Here is a 16,289-nt window from a genome sequence, read left to right on the forward strand (position 1 = left end):
AGTGATCTCTAAGATCACTGCTTAGAGAGCATCTAATCCAAAACCCTTTTAATGTAAAAATCCAGCCAGATACAATTGCTCACACCTGTAATCCCAGCCCTTTGGGAAGCCAAGGAAGGTGAATTACTCGAGCCCAGGAGTTCAAGACCAACTCTGGCAACATAGCAAGAACTCTTCTATTTAAAAATAAAAAACTAGCCAGGCATGCTGGTGTGCACCTGTAGTCACAACTACTCAGGAGATTGAGGGAGCAAGATTGCTTGAGCCTGGGAAGCATAGGCCGCAGTGAGCTGTGATCACATCAATGCACTCCAGACTGAGTAAGGGAGTAAGACCTTGTCTCCAAAAGCAAAAAAAGAAAAAAAATCCTATACACGTGCTTCTCTGACAAAAATAAATCAGTATCTGTCTGAACACCAGAACAATAGGAAAATCATCACTTTAAAAGTTAGCTGATATGATGGTTCGACAATTTAAACATTTATAAGAATTTTTCCTTATCTTGAACTAAAATTGATCCCTATAACTTCTATGCAGGAGCTGTACAAAGTTAAGTTTCCTTCTCTTTCACAAGAGAACACTTCAAATGTTTGACAGGCACATCTCTACCCGGTCCCTTTCCCAAGTTTTCTCTTTTCCAGAACAAACACTGAAATGTTCAAAAATTCCTCATATGAATTGGTGTTTAGTTTCCTCATAATCCTATAGCTTTCCAACATACTTCTTAAACTAAGGTATTTAACAGTGGGACTATATGCCCAAAGTGGGCAGGCCACACAGGACTGATTGCATTGACTGATGAGAAAGAATAGAGAACAAAAAGTATATTTCAGTACTTTTGGTAAAGAAAATCTACATATATAAATTTACGGAAGTAAAAATTCTTACCTACACAAGCATTTAGGCTAATGAACAGGGAATGATGCCATTAATTATAATAACTATGTATAATTAAAGAATGACAAAGTATGTTAAAAATTTTATCTGTTAAAAGTATTATTAAATTTAAACATTAATTTAATGTTTACCTTCAGAAATATTTGTTTTTACAGTGAAGTCATCAGGGGTTAATATAAAATTTAACCACCAAGTGAAGCCCTGTTCCTGCTTTTCCTTCCAGCGCTCATCATAAAACATGTTTTTTGCAGCAAATGGCATCGGGTGTCTGGGAATATCTAAGAATACAATTAGGTTACTGCATAAGAAAATTTCCTTTAACTTATTGTACAATATATAGCAAAAGCCACTTTTACTAGCAACACCATCATTAAAACACTGAACAATATTCACTTTTCTACTACTTGCAGGAAAGAGCTGAAAGCATTTTGGGTATGAAATGTAATCATAGCAAAATGGGGAAAAGTAAAGCAATATTTCCTGGTTATTTAAAAATACTAAACCACCACAAGTCAACTGCATTAAAGTCTGATAGAATACCTTTTTTATAATTGACGCATAATAAATGTACATATTTTTGAGGTACATGTGATAATATATTCATAGAATTTATACAAATCAGGTCAGTGTACTTGGGATATCCATCACCTTAAATATCTGTCTTTTTTGTTGTTGTTGTTGCCTTTTTGCTAGAATGCTTTATTTTCCTTTGGGTCTTTACCAAGTAATGAGATTACTGGGTAAATGGTAGTCCTGGGCAGACTGCTTGAGGCCAGGAGTTTGTGACCAGCCTGGGCAACATGGCAAAACCCCATCTCTACCAAAAACACAAATAAACTAGCTGGGCATGGTGGCACATGCCTGTAGCCCCAGCTACCTGGGAGGCTGAGACGGGAGAATCACCCAAACCCAAGAGACAGAGGTCTCAGTGAGCTGAGATGACACCACTGCACTCAGCCCGGGTGACAGAGCAGGATTCTGTTCCAAAAAACAACAAAAAAAAGGCAATGTGAGAATCTTGAAAGCTCAGAGAGAAGAGCACCTCTCACAGACAAGGGATCTGGATAACATTAGCAGCTGATTTCTCAGCAGAAAACTTGAAGGCCAGTAGGCAGTGGATTATATATTTAAAATAATGAAGAAACCTGTCAATTGAGAAATCGATAGCTAGAAAACTTGTCCTTAAAAAATTAGGGAGAAATTAAGACATTTCCAGATTTTTTTTTTAAAGCTGAAAAAATCCATTTATCTCTAAATTTGCCATACAAGAAGTGTTAAAGTCCTTCACGTTGAAATAAATGAGCTCTAGGCAGTAACTATATAAGTAAGCAAGCTATATATGAATATAGTAAAGCTCTCTGGTAAAGGTAAATTACATAACAGCAACATAAAATACAGTATTAGTTGTAATTTTGGTTTGTAAGCTCCGCTTTTTATTTTGCTATAGGATTTAAAAGAAAAATGGGCATGAAATGGTATTACTAAATCTGTTAGGTGGTGTAACATGAATAAAAGATCATAATTTGTTAGCATCAATAACTAAAAAAGAGTACGACTAAATATAGCAGTAAGAATTTTTGGTATGTGGATTGTGAAGTTAAGTTGAATAAATTCAAATTAGACATGTATACACTCTAGGAATGCTTATACTGCTACTCCTTTTCATAGTAGATTCAAAAATGAAATATACATAGGAAGTGATAACCACAAAAGGAAATGAGAATGAGAACAAAATTTGTCACTACAAAAAAAATCAACTAAAGATAAAAGAAGTAAATAATTGAGAAAATGGCTGGCAAAAATCAGTAACTCTGACTTATTAAAATTTTCCATGCTATATAAATCTGGAAACTCTATTTCACATAAAACTGGAGCTGAAAGAGACAAATATTTACTTATAAAATTAAAAGTTATATGGGAATCAAACACTAATTTGTTTTAGAAAAAAATTATGAAAAGAATAAAAACATGCCTTATAGTATCATATAATATCATGTTTTATAGCTCTGGGAAAATAGAAAATAAAATGTTCTGTTAGCATGAATCCTTCTGTGTCCTAAAAAAAACCCTATGGATCATACCATTATTACCTAAAAAGTCTATTCTCAAATGCCGCAGAGTGATAATTTTTATAAGGTAGATATTAGTTTTAGATATGGAATAATATTGGTGATTTCAATTTTAGTAACTTTGGATTAAGATGAAAGAATGAGAAGATAAAGGTCTCTCAGCAATATAACCCACAAACATGTTCAGAAGCAGTAAGTAAGTTACATTAATTATCTTTTGAAAGTCAATAATCTACATTTTTAATTTATGCTGCTGGGTCCATTTGTTCAACGAATAATTGCCGGTATGTGTCAGACATTGTTCTAGGCCTAGGAATGGATACATAAGTGAACAAAGCAAAGATTCTGGTTCTTGTAGACTTTCCAATAAAAGATCATTTAGTAAAATTTTTCTTCCCCCAAATTATAAAATCTGTAAGATGATTTAACAACATGTATAAAAGTCATTGTGGGCTGGGCATGGTGGCTCATACCAGGTGTGGTGACTCATAGCGCTCTGTCACTCATGCTAGAGTGCAGTGGCACAATCTCTATTCACTGCAACCTCTGCCTCCTGGATACAAGCAACTCTCCCACCTCAGCCTTTTGAGTAGCAGGGACTACAGGTGCATGTCACCACGCCCGGCCAACTTCTGCATTATCAGTAGAGACAGGGTTTCACCATGCCGGCCGGGCTGGTTCCAAACTCCTGACCTCAAGTGATCCACCCACCTCGGTCTCCCAAAGTGCCTGGACCACAGGCGTGGGCCACCGCACCCAGCCTTATTTTCTACAACTTTGATAACTTTAGTGTATACCCCAAATCTGTAAGACATAATATTATCATTCAAATGCAACTCATGGCTCCTCATTGTACTCTGATTTTCTCTAGCTTTTGAATTCTTTATTCTAATATCAGTTTTAAGTATGACACAAAATCATGGGAGTTCTAATCAAAATCCAATCTTTTATCATAATAAAAACTATCAAGAAATTATTAGTAGAATTTAAAAAGGAAAATAGGCCTATTAATTAGATTTATGTAACATAATATTTTATGCCTATGAGTCCCCAACAAAGCCTCCAGCTTCTATTTAGATAAAAAATGTAAAAGTCACTACCGGATCCACAAGCAGGACTATGGTAAAGAAATTTCTCCGCCTAACCAGCTCCTTTTACATGATGTTACATGTTTGTTTTTACATTTTGGCAAATATTGATCGAATATCATCTTCGTGTTAGTCTACGTCCTAAGTGCCAGGATACAGAATCTGAAAAGATGGACACAGGACCTGTCTTCAGGGAGTTCACATCTTTTTCTTTATTTCTTGAGATGGAGTCCCTCCCTTGTCGCCCAGGCTGGAGTGCAATGGCCAGACCCCAGCTTACTGCAACCTCCACCTCCGGGGCCCAAGTGACTTTCCCGCCTCAGCCTCCCAAGCAGCTGGGACCACAGGCACTGGCCACTACGCCCAGCCAACTCTTGTATTCCCAGCAGGGACAAGGCTTCATCATCCTGGTCAGGCTGGTCTTGAATTCCTGACCTCAGGTGGTCTACCCGCCTCTGCCTCCCGAAGTGCTGGGATCACAAGCATGAGCCACCACACCTCGCTAGGAGTTCACACTTTAGTTGGGGAAAATATACAATAAGCAAGCCAATTTTTAAAATGAGAACTTCAGAGTTAAATGCTACAAATACAATCTCACAGGAAGTTGAGATGTAGAATGATAGGGCTCTCAAATAGAAAATTAAGAGAAACTCTTTTCTCTTACGATGTTTGTCTTTCTTTGTATTGGTGCTCAGCTAAGTCTGCAGTGCTTCAGAAGCAGCCTTCATTTTATAAAAATCTATTATTTCTCCTTCCAGTTGTTTTTTCTCTTCTTCGAGCTTCCTTATCTCCTCCTGTTGAATCGTTTTAAGATGCTCGAAATTGTCGTGCAGTTCTTTTTCAGCTTCTTTAAATGTTGCTTCTTTCTCCTTGACTCGCTGCATAAATCTGTTTCAATTCTTCTTGTTCCTTCTGACATTGATCATAGAAGTCTTGTCTTTTAGCTTCAAAGATGTCTTGAAAACTAAGTGGCTGGTTGTCTGGGCCCACATCTATAAAGCCCATTTTCTGCAGTTTTTGGTACCTATAACATTCATAGTGCTGAGTGTGGGTTTTTTTCTTTTAGATTTTTCCATATTGGTACAAAGAAGCATATCTAGGAGCTTAACGAAGTCACCGTGATTTTCATTTTCCACTTGGAAAACTCCCCAAGGGGAGTGAGGGTCTCTGACCATCCCTTTTCCAACTTTCACTTCATACATACTCCTTACCACAGCATCGGGTAACAACCCATGTTTTTGACCAGGCGCGATGGCTCTCGCCTGGGAGGCCGAGGGGGGCAAATCACGAGGTCAGGAGATCGCGACCATCCCGGCCAGCACGGTGAAACCCCGTCTCCACCAAAAATACAAAAAATTAGCCAGGCCTGGTGGCGGGAACCCGCAGCCCAAATATCCGTCTTTTCTTTATGCTAGAAACATCAGTTATTCTCTTCTAGCTATTTTGAAATATACAATAGATTACTGTAGTGACCCTACTGATCTATTGAACATTTGGTCTTTATTTCTTTTATCAAATAGAAAGTTGACAGAATATCCTGTCATTTTAATATACACTTTAACAATTCTTCCAGGCTTTTATTCAGCAACAAAAATCAATTCATTTCCATGTGAAATGCAATTAATGTTTCATTCAATATCATGTTTTCAGAGAGTGTAAGTACAATAAATACTTGCCTGTTTTTAATGGTTTTATGAAGGTCAAATTGGACTGTGCCACAGCGATAATGGGTTTTGTCCTTCTGTTTGTTTTAGAAATTGGAGTTTTAAATATTAATAAATCTAAAATAAATTAGAAAACAAAATTAAGAGCATTAAAATATAAATTCCCTAAATAGGTCAGTGATTTGAAAGTTAAAGTTTGGGGTCTTCACAATCATATTCATTTAGCAAATACTTAATAACCACTGTACTCCAGGCACTAATGCTATGAATTCGGTGGTTTATCAAACCAACATCCAGAAGTTACAGACCATAAACCACAATTTATTTTGTGTTTATAGAGGCTAAGTCTAGATTCAACGACAACTTATTGTGTCTGTATATTCCAGACTCTTTGCGAGGTGCTAAGAATATGCAGAACTGAAAAATATGGTCCCAGCCCTGAAGTAGTACTCAGTCTGGTAAAAAAAAAAAAAAAAAAAAAAAGTTTAAAAATGGTAGAAGACCCTTCCCAAATGGGAATCTACTTGAGTTAACTTATGAAATTAAAATTAGGCATGAGGAATGTGGCCTGTTGCCAGAACTGCAATAAGGATGAAGCAAAGAGTACATGTCGGAAATGACATACAAGAGGTTAGAAGAGGTAGGGAGGAGTTCAACAATGTTCAAAATAATAGTGGCAGCTAATAGTTAAATACTTTGTGCCAGGCACTATCATAATCTTTTTCTCACACAATTATGAGAACAAATTTATGAGAAGTGTACTATTATTACCACAATGTATATAATTAGGATACTGAGGCTTTGAGCAAATAAGTCACATGGTCTAAGGTCACATAAGCTAGTAAGTAGCAAAGATTTGAACAAAGGCAGTATAGTTACAGAATCTCCACTATCAATCACTTTGAAGCACCTACTATGCCAGTGAAGAATTTTAATCAAAGAAGTAAAAACCCTCATTTATATTTAAGAAAACAGTATGGACAATGGAATGAACAGGGTCAAGATTAGAAACAGAAAATTACAAAGCAGTTATTACAATGACCCAAGGTGGATATGGTGAGACAAATTAAAACAGTCAATGGAGACAAATCAGAGGAGAATTATTTTAATAGTGGAAGCAACAACCCTTAATACCAACTTATTAGAAAAGTGATAGAGAATAACAGGCTGATTCTCAAATATGTAAAAACAAGATGGTTGATATAATGCCAGGTGGCTACCAAAGAAAATGCAATACAAATCACAGTAGCAAATAACCTATTGGAATAGCAGTTCACTCTTTCAAAAACAGGTTTCACAATAGCATATACTGCTACTATATATAAGCAAAGAGCTAATAAGAGCAGGGGTCAGCAAACTACATATATTCCCCATGCAAAATCCTCCTGACTGTTTTTGTATGTTCCAAGAGCTAAATACAGCTTTTACATTTGTAAAGAGTTAAAAAAAAAAAATCAAAAGAATAACATTTCACAAAACAGAAAACTTACTTAAAATTTAAATTTCGGTGTTTATGAATACAAGTTTACTGAAACACAGTCATACTACAAGTTTACCGAAACACAGCCATACTCCTTGATTTGCACATTGTCTATGGTTGTTTTCCCACAAGGGGAGCAGAGTTGAGTAATTGCAATGCAGATCTATGTGGCCTGTAAAGCCTAAAATGTTTACTATCTGGACCAATAGAGGAACAGTTTGCTTACCCTTGTTTTAAAGGAATCTCAAACCTATATCAATTGTGAAAATAAGGCACATGACTAAATTGGAACATTTAAAAAGTAAATTTCTAAGGAGAAATTCCTCAATCTGAAACCTTACAGAAATTAGTCCCTCTCCCTGGAACCATTTTCTTCTTTAGGAAGTCTTTCTTGGAACCATCTCATACTTCCTTGCAATTTACACACAAACCCTCTGCTTTTGTGCTTCCATAATTCCCTTAGCATAGCATAATCACAGGAGTGAACACAACTTGAGAACAGGAATTATACCTTTCCTCCCTGTGTACACAGTGCCTAGAAAAATGCACATCACATAGTAGGTACCTTATCAGTCAAATAAATATATCTAGAAAAATTGCCTTCTCTGTTCCTTCAAATTTGTCAGAGGTAGAAAGAGCCACTCGTGGTGACTTACTTGCCTCTCACATAGGCTCATAAATCAGATACCCAATATGTACAATTCTAATTCTAGACAAGAGGCTCAACCAGGTGGCTGCCTCAAACAAATAGTAGGTGTGAGTGTCAACCCTTCAGTGGCTTATTTATTCATTTATTCACTTATCCATTAATTCAATTCATCTTTTATTGTACTTCTTGTAGGAGATTAAAATAGGTATGTTCCTTATTATCAAAGAATTTGTTATCTGATCAGAACGCATCTACAAGAAACAGCAAAGAAAAATAGTTATCAGGCAGATACAAGATGTCACATAAGCTGTATTCACATTTGCTAAGGAAATGTACCTAGCAAATAAGTAAAAAGTATAAGTTAATACAAGCTTATCAATAGCAGATTTACTAAACCAAAAGGAAGTATGCCCTTTGCAGGTATACTTCAGATTTATAAACAAGACTCACCAGTTTTCTTCTTCAGGTTTAATTTCGCTCTGTTGCTAACACATTTTGAGATGGGTGTTATCACATTTTTTGTTTTCTTAACAGCTGAAGTTTTAGGCTCTGAGGGAGAAAAATGGATTCTTTTGATTTCTCGCACTTCTGTATGTTCTGTAACTGCAACTCTCACATTTGCATCTTCCATGCTTCCATCACTCTTTCTTTTCCGAGCAACTGAAGCTGTTGTCGAAGAGGGCATTATTTGGTTTTTATAACTCTTAGATTTACTTAATACTGGATCTATAACTGGAAGATAAGAATGAAAGTCTTCTTTTCCTTTTGATTATTTATTACTTTTCATGTTCACCCACTGCACTGTTGAGACATCTTTTTGCTTTTGGTTTATTAATCTCAGTTTGGTTTTCTCTAGTACATGTGGGTTTCCTTTTTGTAACAGTGGCAGAAAGTATTGGGCGTCTCTTAGGTTGTTTATTGTGGCTATGACTAGAAATATCCTGAACTGCAGAAAATTTAGGATTATTTTGTTTTATGAAACTGTAGTAATCTGACTTCATTTCTACTAGTTCTTCAAAAATAGCTTTGGGAGATTTTGAACCCTGACATTCAGGAATACATGGTGAAACTTCACTTTTGTTCCAGTCTTGAGGAGATTGTGGGACTTGAGAATTTTCATTTGATAATGGTACTTTACATGTTTGCTGAGATGTACACATATATGCCATGTTATCTTTTAAAAATTGATTTGGGGATAAAATAAGATTAACTGACTCTGATTCTAGATCCTGATTTAGTCCATAATTATCTTTTATGAAAGAATCTGGACTTAAAATTTTCTGATAAATTTCATGTGCAGTTGTTGATTGTAAATGCACAGGCTTCGAATTATCTGTCATAAACATATCTGATGAAAGACATGTTACTAATTCTAGTTCATTATTAGCTCCATGACTATTATTTACAAAAGAATCTGGACTTAGAAAATTCATTTGGCTTTGTGTAACATTCAAAGTTGAAGAATAGTTGGGGGTAAGAATAAGTTTACTATTCTCTCCACTTTGACCACTAACATTCATGGAATTAAAAGAAGTTTCAGCTACAGCTTTCTCATTAAAAGAAACTTTTGAAACGTTGGCACTGTCTACATTTAATAGTTCCCTATTTTCTGATGCATGAAGAGATGAGTAGGTAGTAGATCGACGTACAGAAAGTGGCAAGCAAGTTGCACCATGGCATTCATTGAAAGCAGGGCTAATAGGTGATATGGGTATTTTATTTTCTTCAAGTGTTAAAGAATTGTTTTCTGTTGGGGGACCGCCTTCATTCATAGCCAAGTTTTCACAAGCTTGTAGTGGGCTCCTAACTCTGTTAACTTTTTGGGAAACACTAAATGTTTTATTAACATTTTGAATATTTGAAACCCTTCTGTTGTGACTTGTAGAGGCTGAAATTTTCTTCTTTTTAATGGTATCCCAAAGACTCCTCTGCAAAAATAAGGAAAATATACCAATTAAGTTTGTAGCTATTGAATATTACCTTTAAATAAGCAATATTACTTCAAGCCTGTTATCAAAATAAGTTTTACTTATTATTAAACATTTTCTTAATCACAGGATGGTTAAAACATTACCTTTTTCTTTTTCTGCTTTTCTGCGTTTCCTAGTAATATAGCTTGGTGTTTCAGAACATCATTTATAAGAAATGTCATAATCTCTCTTACTCTGCCTTCTTTGAATGGTGTCCAGTCAACAGAAATAACAATTTTCTCTTTAGGCTATAATCAAAACAATACATTATATAATTACAATAGTAATTACATAATAACCAAAACACCTTACATACAACTTACAATATAGTAGGGCTTAATAATTGTTAACCAACACTCTATACACTACACATTTAATAAATCAAATATATTTTTCCTACCCTATCTGCTCACTTAATTATAAGAAAAAAAGCCACTAAAAATAACAAGGTTCACAACAAAATAAATTATAAAATTTTAACTGTATTAAAGCAATAGAACAGAAAGTCCCTAAGTCATTTTGAGTGGTTTCAAAAGATTTAATTGTACATTTCTAATTTTTAGATGTGTAGAGTACTTCTATTTCAAACAAAATGATCTTGCATTATGAAGACTTTATTTAAAACGAAATATAAAGATGATCAACTAAATTCCTTTTTCCCCACAAATTCCTCTAAGGTCCACATCATCAAACTGAGATTTCTTAAACAGTTATTATTGTTCCAGGCATAAGTGCAGGTATCCTATAAAACTCATTTAATGCTGACATCCCTAGGAAGCAGGTACTATGACTATGCACATTTTACAGATGAAGTAACTAATATCCAGAAAAGTCTGCCAAAGTCACACAGGTACCTATCAGAACCCAGGCAATCTAATGCCAGAGTTTGAACTTTAACATCTACACCCTGGCAGGTAGATAGAATCTGCCAAATTTAAACACTGACATGACAAAACAAATTTTGTTTTTCAGGAGAAACAGACAAGTTTTTGTTTTAAAGGAGAAATAATATAACATCATAAACAACTGATTAAAAAAATAAGAATGGTGCATTTTATTCTATAAAATAGTTTATTCTAAAAATACCAACAAAATTTAGCTCCACATTATAACAAAAAAGAGTAAGTTGAGGTATGATGTGGATAGAAAAGAAATCTGTCTTTCCAAAGAAAGGAAAGCAGGCAGTGATTCATTAAACAGAGGGGCGGGGCGGGCAGGTTCTGAAGTGTAGATAGATGAACCATTGGTGACACACAAGTTAAGGGACCTCAGATTAGAATCTCTTTTTTCTGCCTAAAGAAGTGGTTATTAGCCTACTAGTTCAGACCTCCTCGGCTAACGGTTTTCACACTTTTGGAGGTTCTACTCAATGGAAAGGTCACAGCAGTCAAAATAAAAACACAAATTCTCCGGTCTTTGGTGAAGAGGATTGGAGCATTACTCTTGTAAATGCAATGAAGTAAAAGAAAGCTACAGGAGTTCTTGAAACAACATTTATAAAATTAAATTTAATGCGGCATTAAAATTACACTTACAGCAAAGAAAAAAAGGATTAAAATACTAAAGTGTGCACACACAGTACACATACATACTGAAAACAACTCTGAATAGGTTTTTTTGGTTTTATTGTAGGCATTTAGTCAAAACAAAGGCTCACTATTTCACCGGAAAAAAAAACCCAGTTACCTCGATTCTAAGGGTACAAATGGAAACTAAAATGCATATTAAGATGGCTGATAGAAAGTAATTCTAAAAAAGCTGCTTTAACCAACCAAGGTAGTCCTGTCAATCTTAAAAAACAGTGTTAAAAAAGCGCATTGTCTATAATTTAGAACTGCAAGAGCATTTCGCAACGTCTTAAGTCTAGTAAAAATGCTTGTCAATTTAACAGAGAAGTCTATGCAACTTGCTCCTAAAGATGCTAAGTGCGCGCGCGTTGATATGCTGTCACCGCCCAAGTTAGTGTCTATCCTAGCCTTCATTTAGATAATATATATATATATATATAATATTGATACATATATATACTCACACACATGTGTATGCGTCAAGGGCCCACCCACAGTTATTAAGTGAAAGGGAACTGACTTTATTATCTAAGGGTCTTTTCTGATTTCTTTTCCAAGCGTCAGCCCTCCTGAGGAGGGTGGCAGGAAAGATAGCGGAGAAGCAGAGCACCGGCCTGGGGCACGCTCCTCCTAAGACCTACCTGCAACACGAAACAGCGCTGCGACACGCTGAAGCCCAGGTCCGCGGCCGGGAAGTGGGAGATCTTCACTTCTGCCACCTCCTCGTTAGGGTTGTCTAGGGCCAGAGGCACCGTCCGTGAGTTTCCTAGGAGAACGTCCCCGAAGCAGAGGAAAGGAGACCTGCAGAAGTGGCTGAGAGACAGGACTGGCGGGGAAGACTCCTCCTCCTCGGTCGCGGGGACCCGCAGCCCCGCGGGCAGCCTCCGCTCGGTCGGGCTCACCTCCCAGCAGCCTCGCCCCACTCGCCGGTTCGCCATGGCAGCTTCGAGACTCTCCTGGATCTCCTTGCCCCGCTCCCACGAGGGTGCCCCGGAGCGGGGATCCGGGACTTACGCTGACCGCTTCCCCTCAGGGGCGGCTGTAAAGGTCGTGGGAGTGAATTCGGCCCTTTTTCTTTTCCACTAACCTACACCCTAAAAAACAGAAAACAAGCCCAACAAACTCGCAAGTTCAAAAGAGGAGCCAAACAAGTATGGCGTTTTGACTCTGTTTAAACTTCCCGCCTCCACCAATGAGGACCTCCGGGCACCGCCCACCTCATCACGAAGCCAGTCGGAGAGCAGCATCCCCTGGCCAATGAGACGGCGGCGCTTCATTTGAATGATTGCATCCGGCCGCCAATCGCTGTCTGCGAAGGTGAGTCTCGTAGCGGAATCCTGGCCACCCTCTGAAACCCGGGGCTTAGAATTGAAATTTGCCTTTAGGTTTTGGTTGTGCTGAAGGGAAGGGAGTCACAGCATTTCCACAGTACATGTAGTAATGATTGTCGTTTCCAGGAACAATCATAGATAAAACTTTTAAGTAGAGAAAAAGTGGTTTACGTCACTCCTCTCATATGCATACCCCGCCCAGAATTATATTAACTTTACTGTCGCGGTTTCCAGGGCTGAAGGGTAGAGATGTAAAGATAATTAGTTTGTGTGAACATGCTTATTTTAGTGACTGAACATAGCAGGGACTCAGTACATTTATATGCTGTTAATTACCTCGGGACGCTGGGAGCAAAACCAGGTAAACAAATGAAACCTGACATTCCCAGTAATTCATAAATGATCGTTTTGATTGGCAATGCCCTTCACAAATAACTTATTAGTTTTTATTTTAGTTGTAGGGATCTAATAATAATTATATCTTACATGTTAGGGATTTTTAAAATTATTTATTTATTTTGAGATGGAATCTCGGTCTGTCTCCCACGCTGGGGTGCATTAATGTGATCTTGGTTCACTGCAACCTCCGCCTCCCCGGTTCAAGCGATTCTCCTGCCTCGGCCTCCCAGGTAGCTGGAATTACAGGCATGCCTCACCATGACTGGCTAATTTCTGTGTTTTTGGTAGAAAGGGGATTTCGCCATATTGGCCAGGCTGGTCTCGAACTCCCGGCCTCAAGTAATCCAACTGCCTCCGCCTCCCAAAGTGCTGGGATTACAGGCCTGAGCGGCGCCCCACCCTATGCTTGGGATTTTAAAAAATCCTTTACCTATTTATCTCAACCTTCGCCTTAAACCTAAGGTATCTCTTAGGGCATAGGTACCATTATTTGTACCTTACAGGGTAGGAATATAGGTCATGCAGCTAAGTAGGAAGTGGCAGAACCCAGATAAGGTACCCAAGCCTGTAATCCCAGCAGTTTGGCCCTAGTCTTGATCTCACCCACTACATTATATTGCCTCTAAAGGTAGTAGAAAACTTAAAATACAAAAATAATGTCTGGATGTATGTATGGTTACACAAAGCATGTAAAGAGAAGTCAATGGAAAGTGAAAATAAGGAAGATGAGACATGAAATTATATTCAATGGTATCCAATTTCACCTGAACCTTATTATTGGACCTTAACAATATTTAAACGAAATTTTTCCACTGGGCACGGTGGCTCAAGCCTGTAACCCAGCACTTTGGGAGGCTGAGGCAGGCTGATTCTTAAGGTCAGGAGTTTGAAAACAGCCTGGCCAACATGACGAAGTGCCATCTCCACTGAAAATTAAAAAATTAGCCAGGCGTGGTGGAGCACGCCTGTAATCCCAACTACTCAGGAGGCTGAGGCAGGAGAATGGCTTGAATCTGGGGCGGGGGATGGGGGCAAGGTTGCAGTGAGCGGAGATCGTGGCACTGAACTCTGGCTTGGGCAAGAGAGCAAGACCCTGTCTAAAAAATAAAAAAATAAAATAACAAAAAAAAAATAAAAAACTTTCCTAGAGGCTTAAAAAAAAAAAAAAAAAACCAAAACCTTGGAGCAGAGCGTCACAAGTCACTTCCAGTTCTCCTCAGCATCCACCTCCCACGACCTCTCCATTAGCTTGGGTTCCAAAAAATAAAACTTGGACAGAGGAGAGTGAAAGATATGCTGTGGGATGGAGGAAATAGCCTATACAGCAAAGGGTTACAAGATTTTGACAGTCTAAGGTGGAATGTAATGGTGTTAGAACAAGAGGACAAATCATAAAGAACAGTAAGGCCAAATTTATTCTAATGGGTGCGCTTTACCCATTTAAGTAATACAATGGCTGAAGTATCTGGGAATGGCTTTAATAGTTTAATAGGTTCACTCATTGAAAACTGAACTCAGTAGTGGTTTACAGTGGTTACAGTCAGGTGGCTCAAGGCCAGGCATGATAGCTCATGCCTGTAATCCCAGCACTTTGGGAGGCTGAGACAGGAAGATCGCTTGAGCCCAGGAGTTAAAAAGCAGCCTGGGCAACAAAGTGAGACATGGTCTTTATAAAAACAAAAACAAAACAGGCAGTTAGGTCGAAATGGTCAAAGTACCTGGCATTCTGTAGACGGAGTCCAAAAGCTCAGGAAGATAGGAATATTGGAGAAAATCTACATGTGCAACCTACTTAGTCAAGTCACCTCTAAACATGTACACCCTCCACCCATTCTCCCTTTACCAAGGTGTTGATAAAACATTAATTAATAATAAGGATGTCCAGCATCCATGAAAAGATCTGAGTGACTATTTTTTACAGGCCAGAAATGATGATAGAGGATACAATAATGAAAATTGGTTCTCTGATCTCCATGTGAATTATAGAATCCACAAGTGGTCAAAGCTGATTGGCACTTAATAGACAAGGTGGTGTAGCTCTTACCACAGTGTGCTAATGGCAGAATTGTAATTAGAGGCAGGGATCTGTGGCAATGGCCAGTTTCTCAAGGGCCCTATAAATAAGATGAGCTATATACTATGGTGCTGCCTAACATATATAGGCCACATATGCAAAGTAAAAAACCTAACTGAAGCCAATGTTGTGGCAATTATGCCTTTTACCCACTTTCCAAACTTAAGACAGTTCATACACCCAAAGCTCCTTGACTAAAAAGAACCTTGCAACATGAATACCATAAATCTTCTCTCAACAATTCCCCAGAGGGAACTGCAGTCATTTACCAACATGAATATGGACTGGGGACAGGAACTTGACCTCCTAAGGGTTATTAGATAATGAGATAATAGCTCTGCCTTTCTGCTGTACTCCAGAATCCTAAAATGTCACTGTGGACCACCAGACATAGTGGGAGCTTCTCAAGAACAGGTGACAGATGGCATCTAAGTCAGAATCTGTCTTACCAATTGTCCTTTGGATCCACCCATTTCCAGAATATAAAATAGGAATACTTACTGACCACATTCTCACACTGGTTCCTAGATCCAAGGAACGAGGGCAATTATTGGAGAAAGGACCAAGTGGAAGCCCCTGAAAATGCCCATTTCCCCACTCCTCCAATTCAGAGATTATTCTGAATACCTGAGAGATGCTGGGATAGTGATTTTGTCCATATACCCACTTTCTCTACTTATTTGGCCAGTGCAAAAGCCAGATGGGTTCTGGAAAATGATAGTAGATTATAACAATTATGTGATGATGCCAATTACTACACTACAGTTTCAGGTGTGTTATTTTTATACACAAAACAGCACACCTTTGTCAGCTGGTTTGCAGCTATAAATCAAGCAAAATGCATTTTTCTTGTTTTTCCCCATTCATCCAGTATTGAAAAATGGAAGCACTTTGTACTTAAGTAGTAGTACAATGCTGTAGCATTACTGTCCTGCCTCAGGGCTAGAAAAATATCCTACCTATACTGTAATATTGTTCAGAGGGACCTGGATCTTAGTTTCACACTGGTCCATTATATTGATGACATTTGCTAATTAAACCTGGTGAGCAAGAAGTACTTGTCAAGAATTGTGAGAGTCTGAGATTTTATCCCTCTTGCA

The 16,289-nt window shown here is 37.8% G+C and overlaps 1 protein-coding gene across 1 annotated transcript in view; it reads right to left on the minus strand.

Moving 5' to 3' along the window:
- The window catches only part of ASPM (assembly factor for spindle microtubules), a 62,943-nt gene extending 50,364 nt beyond the window's left edge, over nucleotides 1–12,579 (minus strand). The window contains exons 1-5 of the mRNA XM_017864634.1: nucleotides 12,027–12,579; nucleotides 9,922–10,065; nucleotides 8,298–9,775; nucleotides 5,731–5,835; nucleotides 1,029–1,175 (exon numbers count right to left, since the gene is read on the minus strand). Of these exons, the coding sequence (XP_017720123.1) occupies nucleotides 1,029–1,175; nucleotides 5,731–5,835; nucleotides 8,298–8,532 (487 nt within the window). The 5' untranslated portion in view covers nucleotides 8,533–9,775; nucleotides 9,922–10,065; nucleotides 12,027–12,579. The remainder of the gene's footprint in view (nucleotides 1–1,028; nucleotides 1,176–5,730; nucleotides 5,836–8,297; nucleotides 9,776–9,921; nucleotides 10,066–12,026) is intronic.
- Nucleotides 12,580–16,289: the final 3,710 nt, after the last annotated feature.

The sequence above is a fragment of the Rhinopithecus bieti genome, unplaced genomic scaffold, assembly GCF_001698545.2.
Source record: "Rhinopithecus bieti isolate Rb0 unplaced genomic scaffold, ASM169854v2 scaffold_74548, whole genome shotgun sequence".
Taxonomy (NCBI): domain Eukaryota; kingdom Metazoa; phylum Chordata; class Mammalia; order Primates; family Cercopithecidae; genus Rhinopithecus; species Rhinopithecus bieti.